This window comes from Castanea sativa, chromosome 5 (assembly GCF_040712315.1).
Source record: "Castanea sativa cultivar Marrone di Chiusa Pesio chromosome 5, ASM4071231v1".
NCBI lineage: Eukaryota > Viridiplantae > Streptophyta > Magnoliopsida > Fagales > Fagaceae > Castanea > Castanea sativa.
The window spans coordinates 56,961,018-56,985,788 of NC_134017.1; the positions used below are offsets into that span (position 1 = coordinate 56,961,018).

General features: G+C 33.8%; 1 protein-coding gene across 1 annotated transcript in view; it reads left to right on the top strand.

Annotated features, from left to right (window-relative positions):
- Positions 1-6,240: 6,240 nt before the first annotated feature.
- Positions 6,241-24,771, top strand: part of LOC142636861 (ABC transporter C family member 2-like) — a 28,171-nt gene continuing 9,640 nt past the window's right edge. The window contains exons 1-19 of the mRNA XM_075811152.1: positions 6,241-6,428; positions 7,393-7,857; positions 9,232-9,410; positions 9,797-9,836; positions 10,427-10,583; positions 10,996-11,110; positions 11,199-11,279; positions 13,944-13,968; positions 14,214-14,270; positions 15,355-15,420; positions 16,710-16,784; positions 18,443-18,550; positions 18,824-18,958; positions 21,127-21,233; positions 21,328-21,421; positions 21,877-22,044; positions 23,023-23,163; positions 24,024-24,224; positions 24,467-24,565. Of these exons, the coding sequence (XP_075667267.1) occupies positions 7,525-7,857; positions 9,232-9,410; positions 9,797-9,836; positions 10,427-10,583; positions 10,996-11,110; positions 11,199-11,279; positions 13,944-13,968; positions 14,214-14,270; positions 15,355-15,420; positions 16,710-16,784; positions 18,443-18,550; positions 18,824-18,958; positions 21,127-21,233; positions 21,328-21,421; positions 21,877-22,044; positions 23,023-23,163; positions 24,024-24,224; positions 24,467-24,565 (2,181 nt within the window). The 5' untranslated portion in view covers positions 6,241-6,428; positions 7,393-7,524. The remainder of the gene's footprint in view (positions 6,429-7,392; positions 7,858-9,231; positions 9,411-9,796; positions 9,837-10,426; positions 10,584-10,995; positions 11,111-11,198; positions 11,280-13,943; positions 13,969-14,213; positions 14,271-15,354; positions 15,421-16,709; positions 16,785-18,442; positions 18,551-18,823; positions 18,959-21,126; positions 21,234-21,327; positions 21,422-21,876; positions 22,045-23,022; positions 23,164-24,023; positions 24,225-24,466; positions 24,566-24,771) is intronic.

Here is a 24,771-nt window from a genome sequence, read left to right on the forward strand (position 1 = left end):
GGCTTACAATTAGGCTTCTTCTTTGCATTGGTTGTGTTAGAGGTATTTCAACTCTCACACGAAGAAACCTCACTTGTTCAATAGAGAAAGCCTTGTTATCTATCTCGATAACCCTTCCTAAGCCTCGACCGATATCGTTGGCCGCCTCCACGTTTAGTAAGTCAAAAGGCAGTCCCCAGACCTGTACCCACACAGAATACTAGGGAAGTTAATGTTTTGTGTTGTCATGCCTTTTTCCCACCTTCGGACGATAAGCTGGTAATAGTCAAAACTCCAAGGTCCGTTGTCGACAACCCACTGTAATTGGCTCTCGAGCTTGAAATGGAACTGGAACAGAGTGTTCCTAATGTCAACAATTTTTAGGTCATTCCCAAACTTCTAGATGGACTAGAAAAGGTTTTTCGCTGCCCTTTGATTGTTCGGTTTGTCCATGAGTAGTCTTCCAATAAGGTTGAGTGAACATTCCTCCAATGTCCTTTGCCAGTGGTTATGCATGATAACGATGTTGGTTTCCTCCTCAATTGTTAGCGAGATATTTTGAATACATTGCCAAAAGTCTGAGTCCATCCCTAGTCCATTCAGGGGCAGAGGGGTGGGAGGAATATGGGGGTTGTGGGGGAAGAAAAACGTTAAGGGGCCACGACGTAGCCAAGGGGCGTCGTTGTGAAAGAAAGGCTCACCCTTTGTGAAAGAAAGGCTCACCCTAGATGAGAGGGAAACTCCTACGAAGTGGAGAAAAAAAACCACATGTCATGTTATAGGTTTTGGCAAAGAAATACGTGTCCTCATAATATGTATCCACTCGTTTTGAAATCCAACTTTTATAATATATTTTTTTGTAAGAACTTTTATAATATATTATAAATAGATAGATAGATAAATGTCAAAATGTATCCCTTATAATTAAGTTAATTCTTCTTCTACGAAAAACCTATAAAGTTAATTCCAAATTTTTATTGATAATTAATTCTCGTAACTAATTACAGTCACTCCATAACTTTCTTTTTCTGGTACAACTCTATTAATGTTATTTATTCATAATTGTTGATTCTCTGTCTTACGAATTAGGATCTGGTGCAATTCATTCTATCATGTCTCACAAAAAAAATGTACTTTTTACATTTTTAAGTTTTACCTTTTACTTTATTTCAATTTTCTTAACTTTTTTAACCAATCTCAATCCTTTATAAGAATTGCATCAAATGCAATACTTAAGGTATTGAACCTGATCTCAATCCTACAAAGTGACACCCTTGTGTTTATAGCATATTCATAAATAAATAAATAAAAGATCAAAGTGATACTCTCGTAAATTGAGAGGATTTTACTTTCACAAATAAAATTTTATGTACATTTAGATACTGTTTATTTTACTGAAAACTAAAAACAATAAAAAAATTATTTTTCAATTGCGGTTCACTTTTAAAATTACTTATTTATAAGCCTAAAGCCAAAAACGCAATCCAAACAAAGCTTCTAGACTATCTCACTTTGTGCTAGGCGGGCGAAACTATGAAAGTTCTTCAACATTCTCAAAAACTTTCTTGTTTATCACTCTAATAATAGAACTACAATAATAAAGTACCTACTACGGGTTGATATTGACTGAACTTTTAAATCAAGTAAAGCGACTTTTGATGGTGATTGATTGAGATTCATTTCCGCTAGTCAATCCTAACAGTCTAACCAAACAAAAACAAGTATCCTTAGATAATCTTCAGCATATTATTCAAATTTTTGTACTGTTTGAAGAATGAATAGTGACATTTAGTTATTACCAATCCACTTTTTCAAATATATTTTCAACAAATTATCTATCACATTCTCTATCTCATTTAAATATTATTTCTTCATTCATTCTTTATTCTTTTTTTAACAACTATAGATCTTTCAACATTTTTTTATTCAATATCTAATTATTATAATAGAAAAAACATTTGAAGAATAAATAGTAGCCCATCAGATTTGATGAGCTACTATTCATTAGCAAAAAAAACAAAAATTATGTATAGAAAACCCATTGGAGACTATTTTTATAGTCTCATTCTCTATTATAGACAATATTTTACCTTTACCTAAACTATTGGAGAGGCTCTTAATTCCCTAAAAGAAAAACAAAAAATATAAAGTATTCTTATATATGGTCGTGTTTGACTACAACCAATGCATATATATTTTTTGTTTTTTTTTTCTTGGTTTGCAAGAAAGTCTTTGCCTCATCAATAGAGTATTCAACTAAATTACATAAAATAAAAAGATTTCCTGTTGGACTATTGATTTTTAATATTTCCAATTGTAATGCAGGAGGTGTTTACTAAATGGATATGAGTAATTATATATAAACAATTACATGGTACTGTCATTGTGAGGGGTCATTTCAAGATATAACAAAGAAATGGTTAATACTTTTCTAAAAGATGTAGTTGTCTAAGTACAAATTTTTCATAATGGTCTTTCTTATAGGCCTGTCCACGGGTCATGTTAGGTTGGATCGAGTTTGTGCTCAACCCACATTTGACTCGACCAGATCAAGTGGACAAACTTTCAACCCGCCGCTGACCGAGAGGATGATCGGTTCAGGTGGGTTGGAACACCAATGAGTGGCGGTCGGGTTAGGTTGGAGTCGGGATTTGGAAAATCGATGAAAATTGGCCAAAATCCTTTGAGATTTCGTCGGAAATAGCCAAGATCTCAACTAGATTTGGCGAAATCTCACCGAATCTAGCTAAGAACTCAACTAGATCTAATGAAATCTCGCCAGCTCTAGCCAAAAAACATCTCAAAACTCGCCGAAAGATGAAAATTGGCCAAAATCCTTTGAGATTTCGCAGGAAATACCCAAGATCTTGACTAAATTTGGCGAAATTTAGCCGGATCTAGCCAAGAAATCGACTATATCTGACAAAATCTCACTGGATCTAGCCAAGAACTCGATTAGATCTAACGAAATCTCGTCGGATCTAGCCAAGATCTAGCCAAAAAACATCTCAAAACTCACCAGATTTATCAAATAACGCTGAAATATTTGTGGGTCGGTCAGATCGGGTTTCTCGGATTTTGAAGAAGGAGAATCGACGTCCGACCCGTCAAAGTCGGGTTCTGGAGGAAGCAATCCGTCGCCGACCGTCAGAGAAGTTGCTTCGGTCGGCAGCGGTTCGGGTTCGGTCGGTAGAGGCGGGTGGGTCAGGTCCATCGGTTGACTAGACAGCTAGCACACTACAAATTTACAACATTTTTTTTTCTCCCACAAATATTTTATTGAGGTAAATAAGGTATAAACAAAAAGCTCAATATCATAGTCTACTCTCATTTATTCAGAAAACTAGAGTGTGAATCTTCCTCTATATTAACGGGCTGAAGTGTGTATTTAGTGAAGAATACACTATTTGTGTGAAAATCAGAGTTTGAGACTCCCTCTTTTTTAATTGACTGAAGTGTGCATTGTGAAGTATACACTACATGTGTGGAAAACAAAGTTCTTCACGCAATTAGTAAAGTAAAGATTATATGCATGGAAAGCAAATTTCACCAACCTCTTTTTTTTAAAAATATAATATTTTCTTAAACTCGTTTACGTATATCAATATTCACGGTTAACGTAAGAACATCTACAATTTTAAAATATCCATATATAGAATCAATTGCAATTGCTACAAGTGTAAGATAGTGAGTGGTTGACATTTTAGCAATTTTTATAGGTACATTTTAACCTTTTTATTTAGCTTCAGTGAGAAATGGAGTGATGATGTAAAATTTTTACTCTTGCAGCTTATGTTAAGAACGTGCATGAACATCCCTCGTGAAAACTAAAAAGTGTGTACAAGTTGTACTTAAGAATCCAAATTTGCTTTCAGGGGGAGGGGTCTCTGCGATTTACCAGAAAATACAAAAGGGTATACATTGATGTGGTGATTGTGGTCCACTACGGGACTATTCTTTGCATGATACTATGGAACTAACTTTAGCATTCCATTGATGTGGTCCATAAGATACTCAGAAATGTTTTGTATTGATGCAAATAAATTTTAATCCAGATGTTGTTAAAGATAATGTTAAGAGCTTTGTAGCCTGGTATCTTTATTCGTTCTTCTTTATGAGGAGAAGCAAGGTTCAAATCTTCTTTCACCATTTGTTGTAACAACTTTTATATATATATATATAAAAGATAGTCATGATTTCTCCAATTAAAAAAAAATAAAAATAAAGATAGTCACGATTTCTCCAATTACATATTTTTAACTAATTAAACTTTTCATCGTGCACCATTGGCATGATGGTTACTCCACAAGTATAAGTATTTGTGAGGTGTGAAAGGATAAAGGCCGAGGTTCAAATTTTCAGAAAGGAGTTTCATACACATATACACTTTAGATTGGACTAGAATAAAATTCTATTTGAGAGCAAAAAAAAAAAAAAAACTTGAAGGCCTAGACTCCATCAAAGACACCCTTCTACACATACATGCTCACAAAATAAACTTAGTGATATCTTGGTTTTAAAGAACATTAATCATGAAGTGGAAGTAATAAATTTTAACAAGTTTAGAGCTCTCTCTCTCTCTCTCTCAAAAGCTTTTTATCTTTATTAAAAAAATTGATATGTAATAAGAGTTTTTTTGTGTTATGGGGATGAAAAAGTGAGAGGGTAGAAGAAATTTTAGTTTTTTCTCCTAGTGTTTGGTTGGGAAGGGGTGAAAAGTGAAGGGATAAAAAACTTTTTTATTTAGTTGAAAAGGAAAATGAGAAGATATAAAAGATAGATTGTATAAATTTACTCCTGTGCCCTTAGTACCAAGAAAAATATTTAATATTATATATATAAAAAAAACTACAAGTTAATGAAAAAAAAAGACTAAAAGTTAAGCACCAAAAAAAAAAAACTAATTTTCTCCCAAATTTTGGGAGAAAAACACTTTTTTTTTTCCAAATGTTGGGCCCGAGGTGAAAATTTCTAGGCCCCACCATTTTCTCTCATATTTTTTTTTTCTCTCCACCTTTCTTTCCAACCAAACTGGTGCTAAAGTTGTATTTGAAAACCAAACTGGTGCTAAAGTTGTATTTGAAAAGAGGATAGTTGAAAAAAAAAACTTACTTTTTTTTTTTGAGAATGAAAAAAAAAAAATTACTTGACCGAGGGTAATCGCATCAATGCTTGTATAATAGATAACATATCACATTTTTAGGCAATTAAGCTAAAATTCACCCACATCAATTTATGCAAAGTTGTGAAAAATATATAATTATTATTATAACCACGTAAATTTATATTGGCACTATTTATTTTGCATTTAGTTTTTTTTTTTTACATATTTCAAACATAAAAGAAGAGAATGGACAGTGGTTGTTATATATGAAGGAAGAGAGTGAATGATGGTTTTGCGTATGAAAAAAAAGAAATAATTAAAAAATTAAAAAGATTTAATATACAAATAAAATACAATGTAAAAGGAAAATCGAAGGTGAATAGTATTGTTCCTCTATAATTTTCCTTTTTTTATTGCTCTTTAGTCTATAGATAGTTCATTGACCAGTGCATATTCAACATATATGCTCCCAAGAATATATAAACCTTCTTTGAGGGTAATAAAAAGTTTACCAAAAGAGACAGAGAGAGTAGTAGAGCTTATAGAAAGAAGCCGAGCTGTGAGAGACAATAATAGAGCCTCTTCATTGAAGGAGATTTGTTTCTCTAAAATAAAAACAGAGAGATCAACCTCTCAATTTGGGCAAGTGTAAATTGTTCATGAATGGCACTGTAAAAGAGAGCATATTCACCTCCAATCCCAAAACAAAGCAAAGACTTTTATAACTTATTAATGGAAACAAAAATAAAATCATTTACTTAAAAAGGGACACAAAGATCTTGATTCTTAAAGAATGAAGAGAAGCCCACCGCCCACCACCACCAACCAAAAAGTGACCCACATCCATTTCATTCATTCAATACATAAAAGACAATCCTAACCCTATAAAGTGTTCACATTTTTATAATGTACAGAGAGCCAAAGCCAGAGCCAAAAGCCAGAGCCAAAGCCAAAGCCAAACACAATGAAAACTCCAATGCAATAATTGTCTCTATTCTTGCAATATTCCAAGTTCCAGGGCCTCCTCTAAATTCTCTTCCACTTTGGAGTTTAGACCATACTTACCTACTAACCCTCTAAATTCTTCTTTAAAAAAAAAAAAAAAAAAAAAAAACCTACCCTGTAATAAATACCACAAAAAAATGAAATATTAAAATAGTTGTCGTAAGCCGTGACGCTTCTTTTGTTTTTTTTGGGGTTAAACCGAGGACCAGCTCGCAACTACGAACAAGTGCTACGTTGGTCTCTCTCCCTATCTCTCTCTCTCTCTCTGATATTGCAGAGCATTTGATTCGCCGAGAATCCAATTCCCATTATTATTTCCATCATACCCAGCTGAATAAAGGTTTGTTTTCTAGATTTTTTTGTTGGGTGTACCTTTTTTTAATCCTGAACAGTGCTAGAAAGTGCTTTTTTCTGTCTCTATGATTTCTCAAATTTTTTCTTTTTGGTTTTCTGTTCTGTGAAGAAAGTGTTTTGATTGTGGAAAAAAGTGTAAAGTTTTTTTTTTTTTTTTGATTGATTGGGGTGATTTTGACTTATTTTGGTCCATATGTCAGAGTTTGAGTGAAAAAAGGCATTTCTTTTGGTAAGTTTTATTAAGAGGTAATCTTATAATGGTTTTATTCTGTGTTAATACGATTGTTTTTCTCTTAAATACTTAGTTTTGATAATTGGGTATAGTTTTAATTTTAATTTTTTTTGGTTTCAATCACTTCTTCACATTCCTCTTCTTCTTCTTCTTCTTCTTCTTTAGTTGACTTTTGGGTTCCTTTTTTACTTCTCATTTTCTTCTGCTCTTTTTTCTTTTGGTGTTGAATCCTGTTTTATTGCATTTGAACTGAGTTTCTTTTTGAAAAAAAATTCTTGGGTCTAGTGCTCTGTTTGGAAACTGAGAAAATGAGCAAGAATATAGGTGAATTGCAAAACCTGATTGATATTGAAAAAAAAAACAATTTTGGACCCAAGAAAGCATAAGCTTTTGTGTTGACTTTTGCTGTATTTCTGACTTTTCAGAAGGCTATTGTACTCTGATTTTCTTTGTGTTTAAATTCTGAAATTCAATACTTTTATAGATTCATGTTTGTTTTAAGCTTAGCTTTTTTTTTTTCTTGGATTAAAATGTTCAAAACCGTCAAGGCTTGTTGATAAGGCTAAGCAAACATGAAAACCTTGGCTAATTATTCCAACTATTGTACAATTTACACTTATACTAGGCTCACTTGAGTCCAACATGTTTTTGTGTGTGTGTGTATTATTTGATAGCTAGTCTTTCCTATGAGGCTTAATATGGTTTAATTGTATTGCAGGATATAGCTTAGTTTGTTGAAACTTAGAAGCATTGGATTCATATCAGTTGTGAAAAGACAACTCCATTAGGGGAGGGAGAGTATATGTACTTCTAAGCTTGGAACTTTTTCTGGGGGAGGAGTGACAAAAAAATGGCTTTCAAGCCACTGGATTGGTATTGTCAGCCAGTGGCAAATGGGGTGTGGGCAAGGACAGTGCAGAATGCATTTGGTGGATATACACCATGTGCTGTTGACACTCTAGTTATCTGTGTTTCTCATTTGGCTGTTCTGGGTCTTTGCTGCTATCGGATATGGCTGATCAAGAAGGATTTCAAAGCCAAGAGGTCCTGCCTGAGGTCGAAGTTGTATAACTATGTGTTGGCGTTATTGGCTACTTATTGTACTGCCGAGCCTTTGTTTAGATTAATCATGGGAATTTCAGTCCTCAATTTAGATGGGCAGGCTGGTCTTGCTCCATTTGAGGTAAGCTCGTTGAAAGTGTTTGTTTTGTTTCGTTTTTTTTTTTTTCCTGATAAGCAAGGTAAAAATATTACTCTCTTAGGGGTCTGTACATGCTTAATTATACAATTTGGCTTCTTTGAACTTTTCACTTGTCTCCTTCACCATTTTGTAAACTTCCTTAATGGCTCAGACATGGGATATTGATAACGATGATTAGTTTTTTTTTTTTTGGTAAAAATGATTACTCGGCAAGTTATAGTTCAGAAGAGTGGTATTTACCAGTAGTACTTCCTACTTCAAACAAAAGTTCTACTAAATTTTCTTAAATTGAGCTGGTCAGAATGCTGTGAACTATATATAATTTCTTCTGTTTACCGTTCTCCGTGGTTGAACGGATGATCTGCAGCACTCTGTTTGTACAGTAATACGTGAAGATTTACCTATTCAAAAGAGAGAGAGAGAGAGAGGAACTGGGGAAGAATCTGTGAATGAACACTAAAGTCTATGGGCCAATGAGCTATAGCTCAACAGGCCCTTCCTCCTCTCAAAATAATGGGTTGGAGGGTGAGGTCATGCGTACAAGACCTGATGGAGAATTATTTTTGATCTTAAACTGAAATTACTTCTTTTTTGTTAGGAGGCATATTATCATTTTTTTTTCCTGTTGAAAGACAAATGGGATGTATAAAATTGCATTTGACATGATACCTTTGGGACTATTGAAAGAAAATCTTACTTGGTCACCACCTGCTAAATAGAAAAACAGAAAGAAACAGATCATTGGGCCTGAACTCTCAAACGTAATCTTGAACTTGGTGCCAGAGTGCATGATGTGGTTAGTGTGGATAGAGCGTAACAGCCATACTTTGAGGAGAGTGTGAGACCTATTGAGCAATTGAAGTCCTTTCTGCTCCCTACTATGTTTGATTGGTCTTGAGCATGGAATTTTACCAACTGTACTTCCATTTTTGATTTCCAACTCTCTTAGATCTTCTAATTGATTTGCTTGCATTTTTTCAAGGTGCTTTTTGTTAATCATAAACATAGAGTAATCCTTTTCATTTGCAATAAAATTCTATTACTTATAAAAAAGAAAAAACTAATCTTGGTTTAAACCCATAATTGGAATTTCTTATCCAAAGATTCCTAGTTGTCACTCTTCAAAATAAATAAGAAAATTTCAGTTATTTAAATCCACTCACCCTATGTTTTTGGAGACATTGGATTTCAGTTTCATTTTTAGTTTAATTTGAGTGTTTTATACATTGACACTTAAATTTGTTTAAGAAGTCATGAATAATTCAAGCACATGTAAGGTTTGTTAAATTGTTGCAGTATTTACTTATTTTGGTTGTTTTCAATTCAAAGTATCTTAATTTTATCTTCTTTTTGCAGACTGTTTCTCTGCTCATTGAGGCTCTTGCTTGGTGTACAATGCTGGTCTTGATTGGAGTAGAAACTAAAGTATACATCTCTGATTTTCGATGGTTTGTCAGATTTGGAGTCATTTATGCTTTAGTTGGTGATGCTGTGATGTTCAATCTAGTTCTTTCCATGAAGGACTTCTATAATAGGTTTGTGTTTTCTGGTTTTTGAAGTGGATCCCTCATTGGTTAAAGATGATATGATTGTTTTTTTCATCTCTCTCTTCTCTCTCTCTCTCTCTCTCTCTCTTTTGTTTAGAAACACAAGAAAATATGCATGTAGCAAATGATATGCTTGTGTTATTTTTATGAGTATCTTTTGTAAACTTCTAGTGTATATGAAGTATGTCCTTTTCTTTGAATAAAATATATTACTTATAAAAAAGAAGAAGAAGCATATCTTTTGAGCTCTTACTTTTATTTCTTGCTGAAGCTCAAACTTCCAATCTTGTTAAAAAAAAATCTTAAGTTTTGGAGTAGAATTTTTGAACTTTTTGGTGGGACAAGACCTATTAACAGTTGTGTTGTCCGTGCAGCTCTGTACTGTATTTGTACATCAGTGAGGTTGTTGTCCAGGTTGGTTGATCTTGATTCTCCTTTTTATCATTTACACAATATTCATGTTATACTTTTTCAACCTAAATTTTAAATTGCATAGCATATTTGATTTTTTTTTCTCAACCTAGTAATTGGCATCCCTAGCTTGTTAATCTGCAAGGTTAGTAATGAAAACTTAATTCGTTCAAATAGATATGTACATGCACACACATTGACTTACCCGTAAGATACACACACACAAATTTATATATGTGCTGTAGCTCATATGACTCTTCCTCCTCCCATAATTTGGATAGAGAGTGAGTTCATGGATTTGAGTCTTCGAAATCCACTGGGTGCAAACCAATAAAGAAACTGTTTGTAATATAGGCACAAAGATGGCCAAATCAAAGTATGGTCTAAATACAGGACCCAAGAATGACTGAGAACAATAGTATTCCTTGCGATTTAAACTTTTTAATACTCAGCTACATTGCAAAGCATTACAATAAATTTTGACATATGCTTATTGTTTCCTGTACTTTCGGTGAACTTTGACTCTGGCATTCTCTTCTTTTTGGGATAACATCCACTTATCATAGTAAGGTTTAATTATTATTTTAATGCAGGTTTTGTTTGGAATACTTTTACTTGTATATGTTCCTCGCTTGGATCCCTATCCTGGTTATATCCCAATTGGGGCTGAATCAGTTGATGATGCTGCATATGAAGAACTTCCTGGAGGAGAGCAAGTTTGTCCTGAGAGACATGTCAATGTATTTTCAAGTATGTATATATCAATTTACATGACCTGAATGCCTGTCACTTAGAAAATCTCAAAGGACCATACATGTTGACGGTGATAGAAATCATTAGTGTTGGAATGAAAAAAATTTAAATCATATGTCAGCTAGTCAAGGTGATTTCACCCATGTTATACCATCTAACAGGCTAACAGCTATCATCATGCTAAATGCTTTCTTATCTTTGTTTATAATGGCATTAAAAACTTGTTTAAAGTACTTAATATGTAATTTGCTTAAAGAGACATATGGGGGAAGTAATTAGATCTTTCCATTTGTCTTTTCCCCACTGCCATTTTTCTGTTGCATGCTAATTATATCATGTTGTGATCTCTTTAGACCAATTTAAATTACTTGACTAACTCAATTTTGTTTATTGTTTTTTTTCCTGCCAGAAATATCTTTTTCCTGGATGAATCCCATAATGAAGCTAGGCTACAAAAGGCCTCTCACAGAGAAAGATGTCTGGAAATTAGACTCTTGGGATCGAACTGAAACATTGCACAATAAGTTTGTGCTCATTTTCTTCTTAATTTGTTTTTCTTCTTGAAATATTTTTATATTAAGGTTGCATCAAGGCTTTTATTTAACATTGTAGGTTCCAGAAATGTTGGGCTGAGGAATTGCAGAAGCCTAAACCTTGGCTTCTAAGAGCCTTAAATTATAGCCTTGGGGGAAGGTTAGTTTTTGATAAACTTGATGATGGCTTTTTTGTTTTATACCCGGTTACATTTGAGGCAAAAGGAACTCAGTTAGATATCATTCCAAATCATTTTTAGGATATCTCCTTTTTATTTTACATTTCTGGCCTTCTAATACAATGGCCACACCAGGGACATTCTTTCACTTTGCATATAAGAGGCTCATGAATTAGACGTAATGAAATGCAAGTTAATTATGAAAGCTAGAGAGTTTAATCATTAAGTTTCTCTCCGTTTTATTCCTCTCCATTGCATCTTTGTTTGTCATAGATTTTTCAGTGCGTCTGCCTGTTTTGTAAGCTTCCTTGCTTTCCTTGCTCTTTCTCCTCTTAAATTAAGTTGCTTCTTAGGTGTGAATTCATCATTCTTCATATGAACATGGCCAAACTATTTCAAGCAGCTTCCTCATCTTTCCTTCAATAACGGCCCATATTGTCAATGAAAGGATGACTTCATTCCTTATCTTTTTATCATAGTATTCCCATTCCATCTTCATATTCTCACTTTAGCTATACCTATTTTATGAACATGCTGCTTTTTTTATAGCCCAAGCTTTGGTATATAGAGCATAGCTGGTTTTATAATGGCCTTATTAATTTTCCTTTTAACTTACTGGTTTTATTCACTTCCTTTCGGCTTAGTCAAATTTTATGACCGTATCTGCCTCAATATCCCCCCCCCCCCCCTTTTTTTTGTAATAAATTACTAATTCAAGATATTGAAAATGATTGCTCCTTTGAAAGCAAATTTAATTGGTTGGTTTTAACTTAACAAAAAAACATATAATAAAAAACATAGTAGAGAGATATATGTAGTATGTATGATGATGGTAATGTTTTTAAAATGATACTAGAGATATTCATCTAGTATGAATGAATGGTAATGTTTTTTGATTTTTTGTAAATTTGAAAATTCCTTGAAGATGGCTTCCATCACTTTGATTCTTAAGAAGAATGGTGCTGTTAAAATTAAGGATTTTCATCCTATTAGTTTGGTGTGTATCTTGTACAAACGTTAAGCAAAGGTGCTGGCTAATTGTTTAAGGAGTGAAATTGATATTCTTGTGTCAAACGTTAAGGAAACTTTTTGTTGAAGGTTGTCGAACATTGGACTCAATTCTCATTGTGAATGAATTCCTTGATAGCATAATTTGGATTGGTATTCTTGGGTTTATTTGCAAGCTAGACTTTGAAAAGGCATATGACCCTGCAAATTGGGACTAGATTTATTTTGTTGGGTAAATTTGGTTTTGATGGAAAATAGAGGAAGTAGTTGTGGTTTTATATTTCAACAGTTCAATTATTTATTTCTGTTAACAGTAGTCCCACTGGTATTTTTTGGGTAGTTTGAGAGGGTTGAGACAGGACACCCTTTATCTGCACTTGTTTCACACTAGTTACGGAGGTTCTTAGTATGATGTTACAGAAAGCTGTGTTGGTGTATTTTTAGCTGGGTTACACATAGAGGGAGGAAGAAACCTTGCACTTGCTATTTGCAATGATACAATTCTATTTTTGTTAGGTGAATCTTGAACAACTTAATTAAATTTGGCACATACTCTGTTTTGAGGCATTGTAAGGCATATTGGTTAATTTGAGTAAAAATGAGTTGGTGCCAATAGGTGATATTGTAGAGCATTCCTTGGTTGGCTTTTGCATTCATCTTTCAAGGCGTGAATGGCTTGGAGCGCTATTATTGAAAATATAGAAAAGCGATTGCATGTTGGAGGAGATGTTAAGGCTATGATGTTAATAAAAAGAGATGCTTGGGCTAGTTAGTTCGGAAGAATGACTGTATAAATAATTGTGAGGGTTGGATTCTAAACATGGAAGAAATCAGGTAGAATCATGCCATTGTCCATGGAAGAACAGTTAGAAACCTTGTGTACTGCCAAGAGGAGCTTTCTTCTTGTGGTGTGTAACATTAGGGAAGACAATGACTATGGATAATCTAAGGAAAAGAGGAATGATTATTATGTACTGGTGTTTTATGTGACTTTTTCTCCATTGTGTGGTGGCTCACAAATAATGGTCTTTGATTTTTTACTTGTTTGGTGTTGCTTGGATTATGCCTTAATATGCGCTGGAGCTGTAGTCATGTTGGAAAGGTCATTGTGGTAAGAGAATTAATGGGAGCATTTGGAATGTGGCTCCCTTATGCTAAATGTGGCGTGTTTGAGGGAAAGAAGCGCTTGTTGCTTTGAAGGCAAAGAACAAGACTTAGTTAAGTTGGAAGTTCTTACAATTGAAAACCTTTTATGAATTGACCTCGACTTGTATTTTCACTGCTATGGACTGCTTAGAGTCCTTGAAAACCTTTATTATTATTATTATTATTATTTATTTTTTAATTTTGATTATTTATTGATAATAATTTTTATATAAATTTGGGGATAAAGCTGCCTACCAATCACCTCTCCTAAATGTCTCAAAAGGGGAACTTTGTGCATTGGGTACGATCTATTTTTTTGGGCATCTCCTTTGATACCTCCTGTGTAATAGAGTTGAGTCCCTTTTCTGCACTTTGATATTAAGTTTTGTTACTTATAATAAAAAAATGCCATTTGTCTAAATAGCACACTCCTTCCTCTGTAATTATTATATGCAAGCATATTATTGATATCCTCATTTTGCAACCTGTAGGTTTTGGTGGGGTGGCTTTTGGAAGGTAACGAGCATATGCATTTGGAAAAGTGCAGTTACTCTCATTTTTCACACACACACACACACACACATGTATATGTTTTATTATTACTGTATTGCCATGGCTGCTGACATGTCAAATATTATATGAAGTTTTGCAGCATTTGGTTGACCTATTTGTTTTTGTTTTTATTTTTATTTATTATAATCTGTAAGTTATATAAATATATATAAAATTTTACGTTTCGTTAATGTATTTTCAACTTGTAGATTGGCAATGATCTTTCCCAATTTGTCGGGCCACTCATCTTAAATAAACTCCTCAAGGTTCGTTGGTTTTTATCAATGCTTTACTGGGTAAATCATTTAGTTTTATGGGGTTTCTATTTGACATCTAAGATGCACCTCATTGCAATTTACAAATTTGGTGTGTGCATGTATTTGTCATATGCATACATGTAGATGGTTAATTGAATTAGTAATTGTACTCATCAATTTTTGGTGATGTTAATCATGTTTATGAGTTCAAGTTATTGTGGTCAGGACTCATGATTTTCTGATTGTGTGGATCCTTAAATTATTATGTGCCCCTTTGATAAATGAGATCTAAATGTTCAAACATATCATGTCTTGAGCCATTTGCAAAACAATTGGCTGGCCTACCAACTTGTTGTCTTGAAAGTTCTTCTATTTGAATATGGAACTATTTATCAATATATATAAAAACTAAACTATGTATCTGTACAGATTTGAGCTTTTATATGTGCATACTGCTGCTTGAAGCTCTTAGGATCTAATGAATGTTGAAATGAAGGCTTGACCTTGTCTCAAAAGGAATGATGCATTAAGTTTAGATGAGTGACTAATAAGGGCCAAAATGAAAAATGCAAACAATGGTTATATTATTGTTAATGTTTTATTGGACAAGGATGAACAGGTTTGCCATGCACAACTGTAACAATGCAGATATTATGATTGAGAGGATTCTGAGAGATCTTTGCCAGATCTTAAATTATTTTTCTTTAAAAATATGTTGGATTGGATGTCAGTTGTGGGAAGAAAATACTCTGTGTCTTCTGTTTATGATTTAATAGATCATCGTAATTTGGGCTTGATTATATTTCCCCATCATATGTATACTTGGGCGACTCTCTTTTTTGGTCTTATTAAAATTCATTATTTATAAAAAAATTGCAGATATTATGATTGCTGTTAATTAAGTTATCTTGTTAGTTGGGTTAGTTAGAAGACGCTACTTCATGGTGGGATGTATATGTCCTTAGAGTACTGTAACAGTGTCAAATCAATTCTTTATATATATTTAAACTTGGTAAAAAAATAGCATTATGACAGCCTTGTCAAATGCTCCTTCAAAGTATACAACTTGATTTATTTGATGAATTATCTGCAGTCAATGCAACGGGGTGATCCAGCATGGATTGGGTACATCTACGCCTTCTCAATATTTGTTGGAGTGGTATGACACGAGTCCTCTCTTTTTGTTTCTTCACTATCTATGTATGTGAAGATATTGATTGCCTTTAACTTTCATGTATGCTTATCATAGTATTGCTGCTTTAATCACATATGCATGGTGCAGATCCCATGTCTCGTGAATTGATGAGAGCCACTTCGTTGATTTAGTTTCTAGCTTTCTGTTTCTTTTCTGACTCTTGCAGGGCCACATTGACAATTGATCAAGAACTAAAAAAAATTATTATAATGCAGTTTGATAATGCATTAAGAATTTGTTGGACTAAATCGAACATTTTTCTTCTGAACTGTGTTCATTTGTCATTAAATTCAGTTAAAAGAACTCAAATGTTATACATTTAAACATGTAGATGTTAGAGTTTTTGAATATGGTTCTACACATATCTCTGGATGTTACTGCCTTTTAGGTTGCTATTTTGTGTGTTTGAAAGTTCTCTGTTGGTGATGAATTTCATTTACAGAAAATTTTCATGTAATTTTCAGTGCCTCTGCAAAATGGCAAAGCTGAAAATCTCTCTCCTAAGCTATTCTTTCACTCTCATCTCATGATCTCTCTAAATCCATTTGACTTGGTTTTTCTAAAATTCAGATCCTTGATGTAGAAATATAAGAAGGCAGGCCTCCTTCTCCATCAAAAGAAATGATATTATTGAGGATATAACTTTCTTCGTAGTGGCTCTGTTCCATGCCTCATTCCATAGGGAACCTCAAAGTGGCTCTATTTCATTATATTCCATCCATGTCCCATTCACCCATCAGAGCCATCGTTAGCCATTTGTCATTAAAAATGTCAGCAACATACCTGTTTTGTGATTTCTTTCTATCAAAGGATCATACAAATGGTTGATTTGATTCCTGAAGTAAGGCATTCTTGTATAGAATTTTGGATATTTTGTAGGTTTTGTAATACATTTCATCCTCGGATTTCTAAGGAGAGTGATCGTGGCATGTCCTGCTGTTTTATTCTTAATGATTTAATCATAAAATAATAATGCCGGTGCCTTGGAAAAAGTATCTATGTGGCTTCATTAATGTTCCTATGCTCTTTCCCTGTCATTTTTATGACTTTTTTCTAAACATTTGTTGTCTCGGTAATTTCATCTTGAAGTTAACTTATGCCTTACAATTATCTACTACTTACTTTTAATAAGTAGCGCTTTCTACTATTGGCATAGCCTCTTTCCATAAAAGCTTCATAATATAAGCTGAAAACTTGGAATAATTGACTTATCAAGAAACACATAGAATTTCTGACACTGTAATTTTCTCCAGGTTTTTGGTGTGTTATGCGAAGCCCAGTATTTTCAGAATGTAATGCGTGTTGGTTACCGGCTGAAGTCAACCTTGGTAATTTTTTTTGTTTAAATGGTTTTTTTTTCTTCTTAATCCTCATGACATGATTTTGGTGCTTATTTATGTATTTCCCAATAAGCTTTGCCTCTTTTGCAATATCTTACAGGTTTATTTTATTGGGGAGGAGGGGGGGAGGGGGGGAAGTAAGTGGTTGGTATTGTTTAAAAAAAATTGGATTTGCAACAAAGCTCAGCTCACGCTCTAGGGGTCTCACTAAACCCTAAAGCCAAGAAAGACACAATCTCTCTTATGTCATTGAATAAGAGATTTGGAATTTGTAGCCCGCCTGCACCAAAAATCAATAGGTGTCTTGGCCTAATGATAAAGAGTAATTATCATGGAGCGGACATTATAGGTTAAAATTTTATCATACCTATAAAAAGAAAGGACTTGGACTTAAAAATAACTAAAAGCATAGTATAATTTAATGTTTTTGATTACTGCCAGTTTTGGTGCTATTCAGATTTTTGTTTGCTAGCTTATCTTCTTACCTCTAACTATTATCCATGAAGTTTTCAAATTAGATCTCTGGTTTCATATTGGATTTGTTACTATTTGAGCTTGCAGCAAGTCCTTTGATGAAAACATACTCATTCTTTGTAAGACAAAACTAAGGTATAGTTCTTTGGTGTTGTACCTTAGGTTCCCTAAGTGAAATTATCCACATGGTTGTATTGACCAATGCAGCAAAAACAGTGTTTTATTTTCAAATGGCAATTAAATGCAATCATTTGGTTAATTACTCAATGCAACCATGTGGTCAATACAATCACATGGTTGAATTTGATTGAGAAACCTAAGGTACCATACCTGGAGAATTCTACTTAGTTTTACCCCTCATTGTCTCAGCGTTTCTTGTAAGCTTCACTTATTGGTGTCAAACAGGCTGGCCTTATTAATTTCTTGAGTGGAAATTGTAGTAGTTCATAGATTTATTTTGGCCAGGTTGTAATTGGTATGTTTGTATATTTAGAGTGAGAAAGGGGTTGATCTTCCTAACAACAAAAAAGTCAGTACATTGGGAATGTTTTTGGGTTTTGTACATTAGATACTTGTACCCTACCTGATTAACAATTCAAAATATTGTATTGAAGTTTCAGTATATTTTTAGTGGTTTGAACATAATGAATTATTATGACAATTGAGTAGTTATAGTGCTTGTTGATTTTGGATCATACTATTAACATTGTTTAATTTAGTACAAAGAGCTGATTGATGCTTAAATTTAGTTAAATAGTATTTCAGATGTTCACAATTAGGTTATTCCGTCCCAACTCATTGTAAGATAAAGGGGTTAGTTTGGTTTTTCCAAATGTAAACAGGATGTAATTCTTTAAATTTAATACATTTTGGTATGGGTTTGGTATGTAAAATAATAAAGGGGTTGGGATTGGAAATGCTTTCTCCTTCCCGATCCCAACCCATTGCAATTCATAATATTAGGTAGTTGAAGGTTTCCCTCTTTCTCTTTTACTGTTTGGGTTGTGTGGTCATATTTTACTGGATCATATGCAAGAGAGTCAGTGAAGTTATAAGATCCCAGTTCTACTAACGCTACGCAAAGTTGAACTCACTTTCTTATTATGTTTCATGCCAGTGCTGAAGGTATTGATGGTTTGCATATATATATATATGGTTCTTAATTTATGCAGGTTGCTGCTGTATTTCGTAAATCGTTAAGGCTAACTCATGAAGCTCGCAAGAAGTTTGCATCTGGGAAAATAACCAACTTGATGACAACTGATGCAGAATCACTTCAGGTTTGCTTTCTCTTTACCATTTGGTATACACTTTATTGTACAAGTTACCATGCACTGTTGTTGCCCCTTTGTGTTTTTTAATGAAATATTTACTTATCAAAAATTAAGAGTTACCATGCATTGTGGTTTTAGATGGATAAATTGATGAAACTTTGGACACTGTACATTTAGGGGTACTACCAGACTGATTATTTAAAGCCTTGTCAGGGTCGTCTCTCTTTTTGAAACTAAATTGTTTGATTTGATGACTAATTTGTTGCTTTCCTTGTACAGCAAATATGCCAATCGCTTCACACTTTGTGGTCTGCTCCATTTCGTATTGTTATCTCTATGGTTCTTCTTTACCAGCAATTGGGTGTTTCTTCGCTTCTTGGTGCATTATTGCTAGTTCTTTTGTTCCCCATACAGGTTCAAGAGTTACCTTTGCATACTTTTATTGAAAGAACAATATCACTATCATGTCTCACACATTTTATTTTTTTGTTTGGTTTGTCTTTGACTTTATCTAGTCCTATGGTGTTCTATTAAATTTTCTTCTGTTTCATTCTTTCTCCAGATATTGGAATATAACATAATGGCTTAATCACCCATAAGCTGGGCAAAATTGAGCATGATATTGGAAGTGGAATATTTTGGATTTTGTTATAGTCAGCACTGACACTGTTATATGAAAGGAGTAGGCATTTATAAGAAATGGAGGATATTTTTCATGCTGAGATAAAAAAGTCAAGATACATGTTCTCTAGTTTACCTGTAGTGAATTAATATGTTGTAAAGGGTGAGTGAAAAAAAAAAGAAAATTCAAAGCAAATGGCTGCAGGAGAGTGAACAAAATTACATATAGGGGTGTCCTATTAATTAAGAATGTTGCCCAATTGCAAAAACCTAAATATTGCAGCTGTTCGCAAATAATTGGAATCGAAATTTGTTGGCATTGAATGTTGAATTTATCTTTGGGTTTTCAATTTTCACTTCGAATTTATCTTTTAAACTCTGGTTTAGTTGTTGAGAACTAGAAAAAAAAATAGGATAAGAGAGAAGCCTGGCATCTGTAAATAATATCTTGTGGAACTTTCAAATTGTGTATATTGGAATTTTACGATTCTCATATGGAAAAATTGGTTTTAAAATTGAAACGCTTCATATAATTTAGCAAAACATTCATTTAGCCTTTAGAGCGATGGCAAGAAGATTCATGTTCATCAGCCTACCTGCATGTTGGAGAACATGCAGTGGTCTATAAATGCTTTAATTAAAATGGTGCAGAGGCACAACTTATGCAATGAGAATAATGATGAGCCTCTGAATCAACAGCTCCAAGCTGATTGTTGATAAGGAAGCCTTAGTTGCAAATGTCATGCAATTCTGCAGTGGTTCTGTTCATTTGGGGGTCGAATTTAATGTGAACAGTGCATGATTGGGAGTTGGAGTCCACATCGTTAATCCGAGAACTACTGTATTCTGCATCGGTGCGAGGTTTTGGGGAAGGGGGGATAAGAATGGTTTAGAACGGATTTGAGGTTAGATTTTATTATAGGACTTTATCCCCTTTTGGAGTTGTGAATTTCCCTTGGAAAAGCATTTGGAATGCCAAATTCTCAACAAGAGTTGAATTTTTTTTATTTGGGTTGCTTCCTGGGGGAAGATTTTAACTATGGATAACTTGAAGAAGAGATATTATTTTGGTGAGTTGGGGTTGTATGTGCAAGGGGGGATGGAGAGACAGTTGATCATTTGCTTCTTCATTGTCCTTTTGCCCAAGAGCTATGGGATATGGCCTTTGCCCTATTTGGGGTTCAATGGATGATGGCTAGAGTGGTTGTAGACTTACTAGCTTGTTGGCAAGGTGACTTTGGGTGACATTGGAATGGTGAGATCTAGAAGGCCATCCCTTATTGCTTGATGTGGTGCCTTTGGCGGGAAGGAAATTGTAGAAACTTTTAGGGGGTGTGAATGGATAGTTTTAGACCTGAAATTGCAGTTTCTTAGAACCCTATTTGAATGGAGGACAGCATTGGGGAGTTTTTCTTTTTCAAATTTATTAGATTTTAGTGATCATGGTAATTTTGGTTATATAGAATATGAACTGTGCACTTGATGAGACAGTCTCATGTGACTACCCTCTTATAGATTGTGGGACCCACACATGTGAGAGGGAGGCCTCATGAGACCTTCTCATAAGATACTCTTTTGTGTACTTGGTGCTTTTTTTCATCAAATAAAGCTTACAAGAAATAAAAAGAAAAACTGAAAACGAATTAACTCCCATATTTGCTGCATTTTGACTTCTATGCTATTCTGTCATAATATATGTGAAAACTTTCACTTAAAGACAAATAAATCATGTTAGGCTTATCCATCCCTGTTTCATTTGGGATCAAGAAAGCTGGTTGGTTGGTAATCTGAAGTGTGTGAGTCTGGCTGGGCAGTCATAGAATCTAATGGGTTTATGCTTCTTTTTGTCATTTGGTTTGATGATATTGTAGCTCTATTTTGTTTTACATTTGTGCATCTTACATTAACTCTTTCCTGAAATAGATTGTCCATAATCTGTGTAAATTATTTTGTGGGAACAGACATTGGTGATAAGCAGAATGCAGAAATGGTCTAAGGAGGGTTTACAACGTCAAGACAAGAGAATTGGTCTGATGAACGAAATTTTGGCTGCCATGGACACTGTGAAGTATGATTCATTTTGAGTGCAGCTATTCATGGATTTTTATGTGATATTAGACATTTAATGTTCTTTTTGATTGTCTATGCTGAAAATGGCTCAGATGTTATGCATGGGAAGATAGTTTCCAATCTAAAGTACAAAGTGTTCGGACTGAAGAATTATCTTGGTTTCGTAGAGCATCACTACTAGCAGCGGTATGGCATAAGACATAAAAAATTACTTGTTTCTTACTATATGAAGAATGCAAAAAATATAAATTTGGGATTATTTTTCTTTTGCTCCAGTTTTTTTTCAAACGTTAACTATTGTTGCACTCGCTAAGTTACACACTGCTGTACACACTCCATTCATTTCACAATTATAACTGAAATCGTGTTTTCAAAACATGATTTCAGCTATCTCTTATGCAATGTGTAACTATCATCACTTTTTTTCAAATACACTTTGTATATTGTAGTTAATTGTTTTTTTTTTTGTTTTTTCCATGAATAAAATTACTATGCCCATTGGTAATTATATTTTTGTAGTCCTACTTGGGCATATGATTTGCAAGTTGGACTTGGGCCTATCTATGAATGTAGATGGCATGGATGGGGACCACTTCAGTGCTATCTCTTTCATGTTCTTAACCTTTTCCCTTGTTTTGCAGTGCAATGGATTTATACTAAATAGCATCCCAGTTGTGGTGACTGTGGTTTCATTTGGGTTGTTCACTTTTCTCGGGGGAGATCTAACACCTGCAAGAGCTTTTACAGCCATTTCTCTATTTGCTGTGCTTCGCTTTCCACTATTCATGCTTCCTAATATAATAACTCAGGTTCTGTCTTCTTCACCTTGGTCATATCTCATATACTGCTGAAATATTTTATATGCCATTTTTGCATGTAGGGGGGGCAGATAATCATTTTCTACTTACACTAATTACTTATTTTCTGCTCCATGATAATTAATCTTAGTGTTGTGTATGGCTAGGTACATTCAACTGGCAGATCCTTAAAAAAAGATATTTAGACATAACTTTTTAATACATACACTTTTAACTTGCATTTCTCAGTTGTACTTATAATGCAAATTTAAACAAATTCTGGTACTAATTGGTTATTACTAATTAGAATATGAAATATCTCTCCATCTTGAGTGTTAAGTTAGCTTTATTGGATACTGAAGAAAATTTAGATTCTTTTCTGGAATTTGGGGCTTGGTTTACTGGAGTGGTTAATTTGAGTGGATCAATTTCTTCCTAAAGCCATTATAAGTGCAAGTGCATTTTATAATCAACTTATAGTGTACTCATTTACATCCTAACCATCTTTTTAAGCGGTGAGATATTCTCATAACATTCTCACTATTGTTTTAAGTAATCATGTATACTCAAAATTTAGTCTCTTTATTGTGAATAAATGAGGGCATTGTAGTCATATCCCATGTAGTGCCTTTCAGTCATCTTAACAAGGAAGCTTGTGGGAAAAGAATATTTGCCAAACTATTGTATATTTTCACCATATGTTAATCATAAGGATATGGCGGATGGGACTTCAAATATTGTAGCTAAACTTTGTCCTTTCTAATGGGACGTTATTTAATATTGTAGCCTAACATTCCTTGTATGTACCATTTTGGCTTGAGTTCTAGCTCAAAAGGCACCTATTTTAACTTTAAGAATGGGGTAGAGGGTGTGGTGTAGATTGAGACCCACTGAGTACTTAAATGGTATTTTTTTGCTTTTATGCTGCCTTAGTTTGACATGTAATTTATGAAAAATATTTTGTCTTATAATGCTGCCTTACTTTGGCAGGTGGTAAATGCAAATGTATCCTTAAAGCGTCTAGAAGAGCTACTCTCAGCTGAAGAGAGAATTCTTCTACCAAACCCACCTCTGGATCCAGGATTTCCAGCCATCTCAATCAAGAATGGAAGCTTTTCATGGGATGCAAAGGTCATTATATTTAATGCTATTGCCTTTTTGTGTGTGTGTGTGTGATATAAGTACATACATAGATTTTTAGAAATGAACATGTGCATATATATAATTATTTAATAATTTATCTCATAAAGTAGGGAAACCTCAAGTACGCGAGTTATACACATGCAGTGCCACAAAAGAATTACAATATATAAGAATTACATTCAAAAGGAAACAAAGTTTTTAGTCTACAACAGATTGTATGTCACCAGTGCCAAGAATATGAGACCACTTGAGCAATGATCTCAAGAGGTCACTGCCAAAGTTTTTCTGTTTCTTGTTTTTGTACCTTTTTTTTTTGTCTTTTTCTGTACAAGGCCTGTGTGTTAGGATTACACTATTGGGATTACACTTTGTTCAATGAATTTATATTTTAATAGGTTGGGTTCAAGTTATACCTAATATATCTTTAAGCAATGTTGCACCCCTTAATATTTCTTTTAGTGAATGTGAATTTTAATAAATCCATGGTTGGATTACATCATCTTCATATATTCTCTGTACTTGCAAAATTTCAAGACAATTAAAGATCAATAACTATGTCATCAATAAAATGTTTAAAGTTCAAGTTTTTATAATTTCAAATTATGAATCAAATATGAGTTTATGGATTAAATAGTATATAAAGTTGTTTGGCACAAAATTTTGCATGCATGTCAAGAACATAGAGAACATGTAATCTAATAGTGGGATTTTCAAATTATTAATCCAATAAAATGTTATTAGGTGGTGTAAATTTGTTTAAGTAGGTGTAACTTGAACCCAACTCATTATTTATTAAAAAATAATTGTCTAGAAACTAGCAGTCCTTGAAGTTTATTTTTTCTTACCAGGCAGAGAGCCCTACATTGTCAGATGTCAATTTGGATATACCCGTTGGTAGCTTAGTGGCAGTTGTTGGCAGTACTGGAGAAGGGAAGACATCGCTTATTTCTGCAATGCTTGGGGAGCTTCCTGCAATCTCAAATGCTAATGTTGTTGTGAGAGGAACAGTTGCGTATGTCTCACAAGTTTCATGGATTTTCAATGCAACGGTAAGTTTCGGAAATATTACATTGGTACCAATGAGTAATATAAATATATGTGATATTGTAAAACACAATTGGTTTCATGTCAATCTTACAAACCTTGCTGTTGGAATCATGGCGATATTAGTGATTATTCTGTTGTTGTGTAAACTAAAATGGTTTGGGTGGCTTGATGGATCAATTTAGCCCTTGTGGTCATTCCTTGTTATCATGTGAATGTGCTGACCTTCATAATTTAATCTTTGTAGGTGCGCGATAATATTTTATTTGGATCTGCTTTTCAATCAGCAAGATATGAGAAGGCAATTGATGTGACAGCCTTGCGGCATGACCTTGACCTACTACCTGTAAGTGTTTTCACATTGTGGTATAATGTCACTGATTTTCAAGGATGTTTGACATAGTCACATACTTAGAAGCTCAGACATGGACCTGACATGGTATAGAACAACATGACAATTCTTGAATCATTAGGGTGTGATGCAGTGGGGATATGGAAATTAATCAATTAGTTAATTAATATATTTGGGTTTATTTTATTTTGCAAACTTAA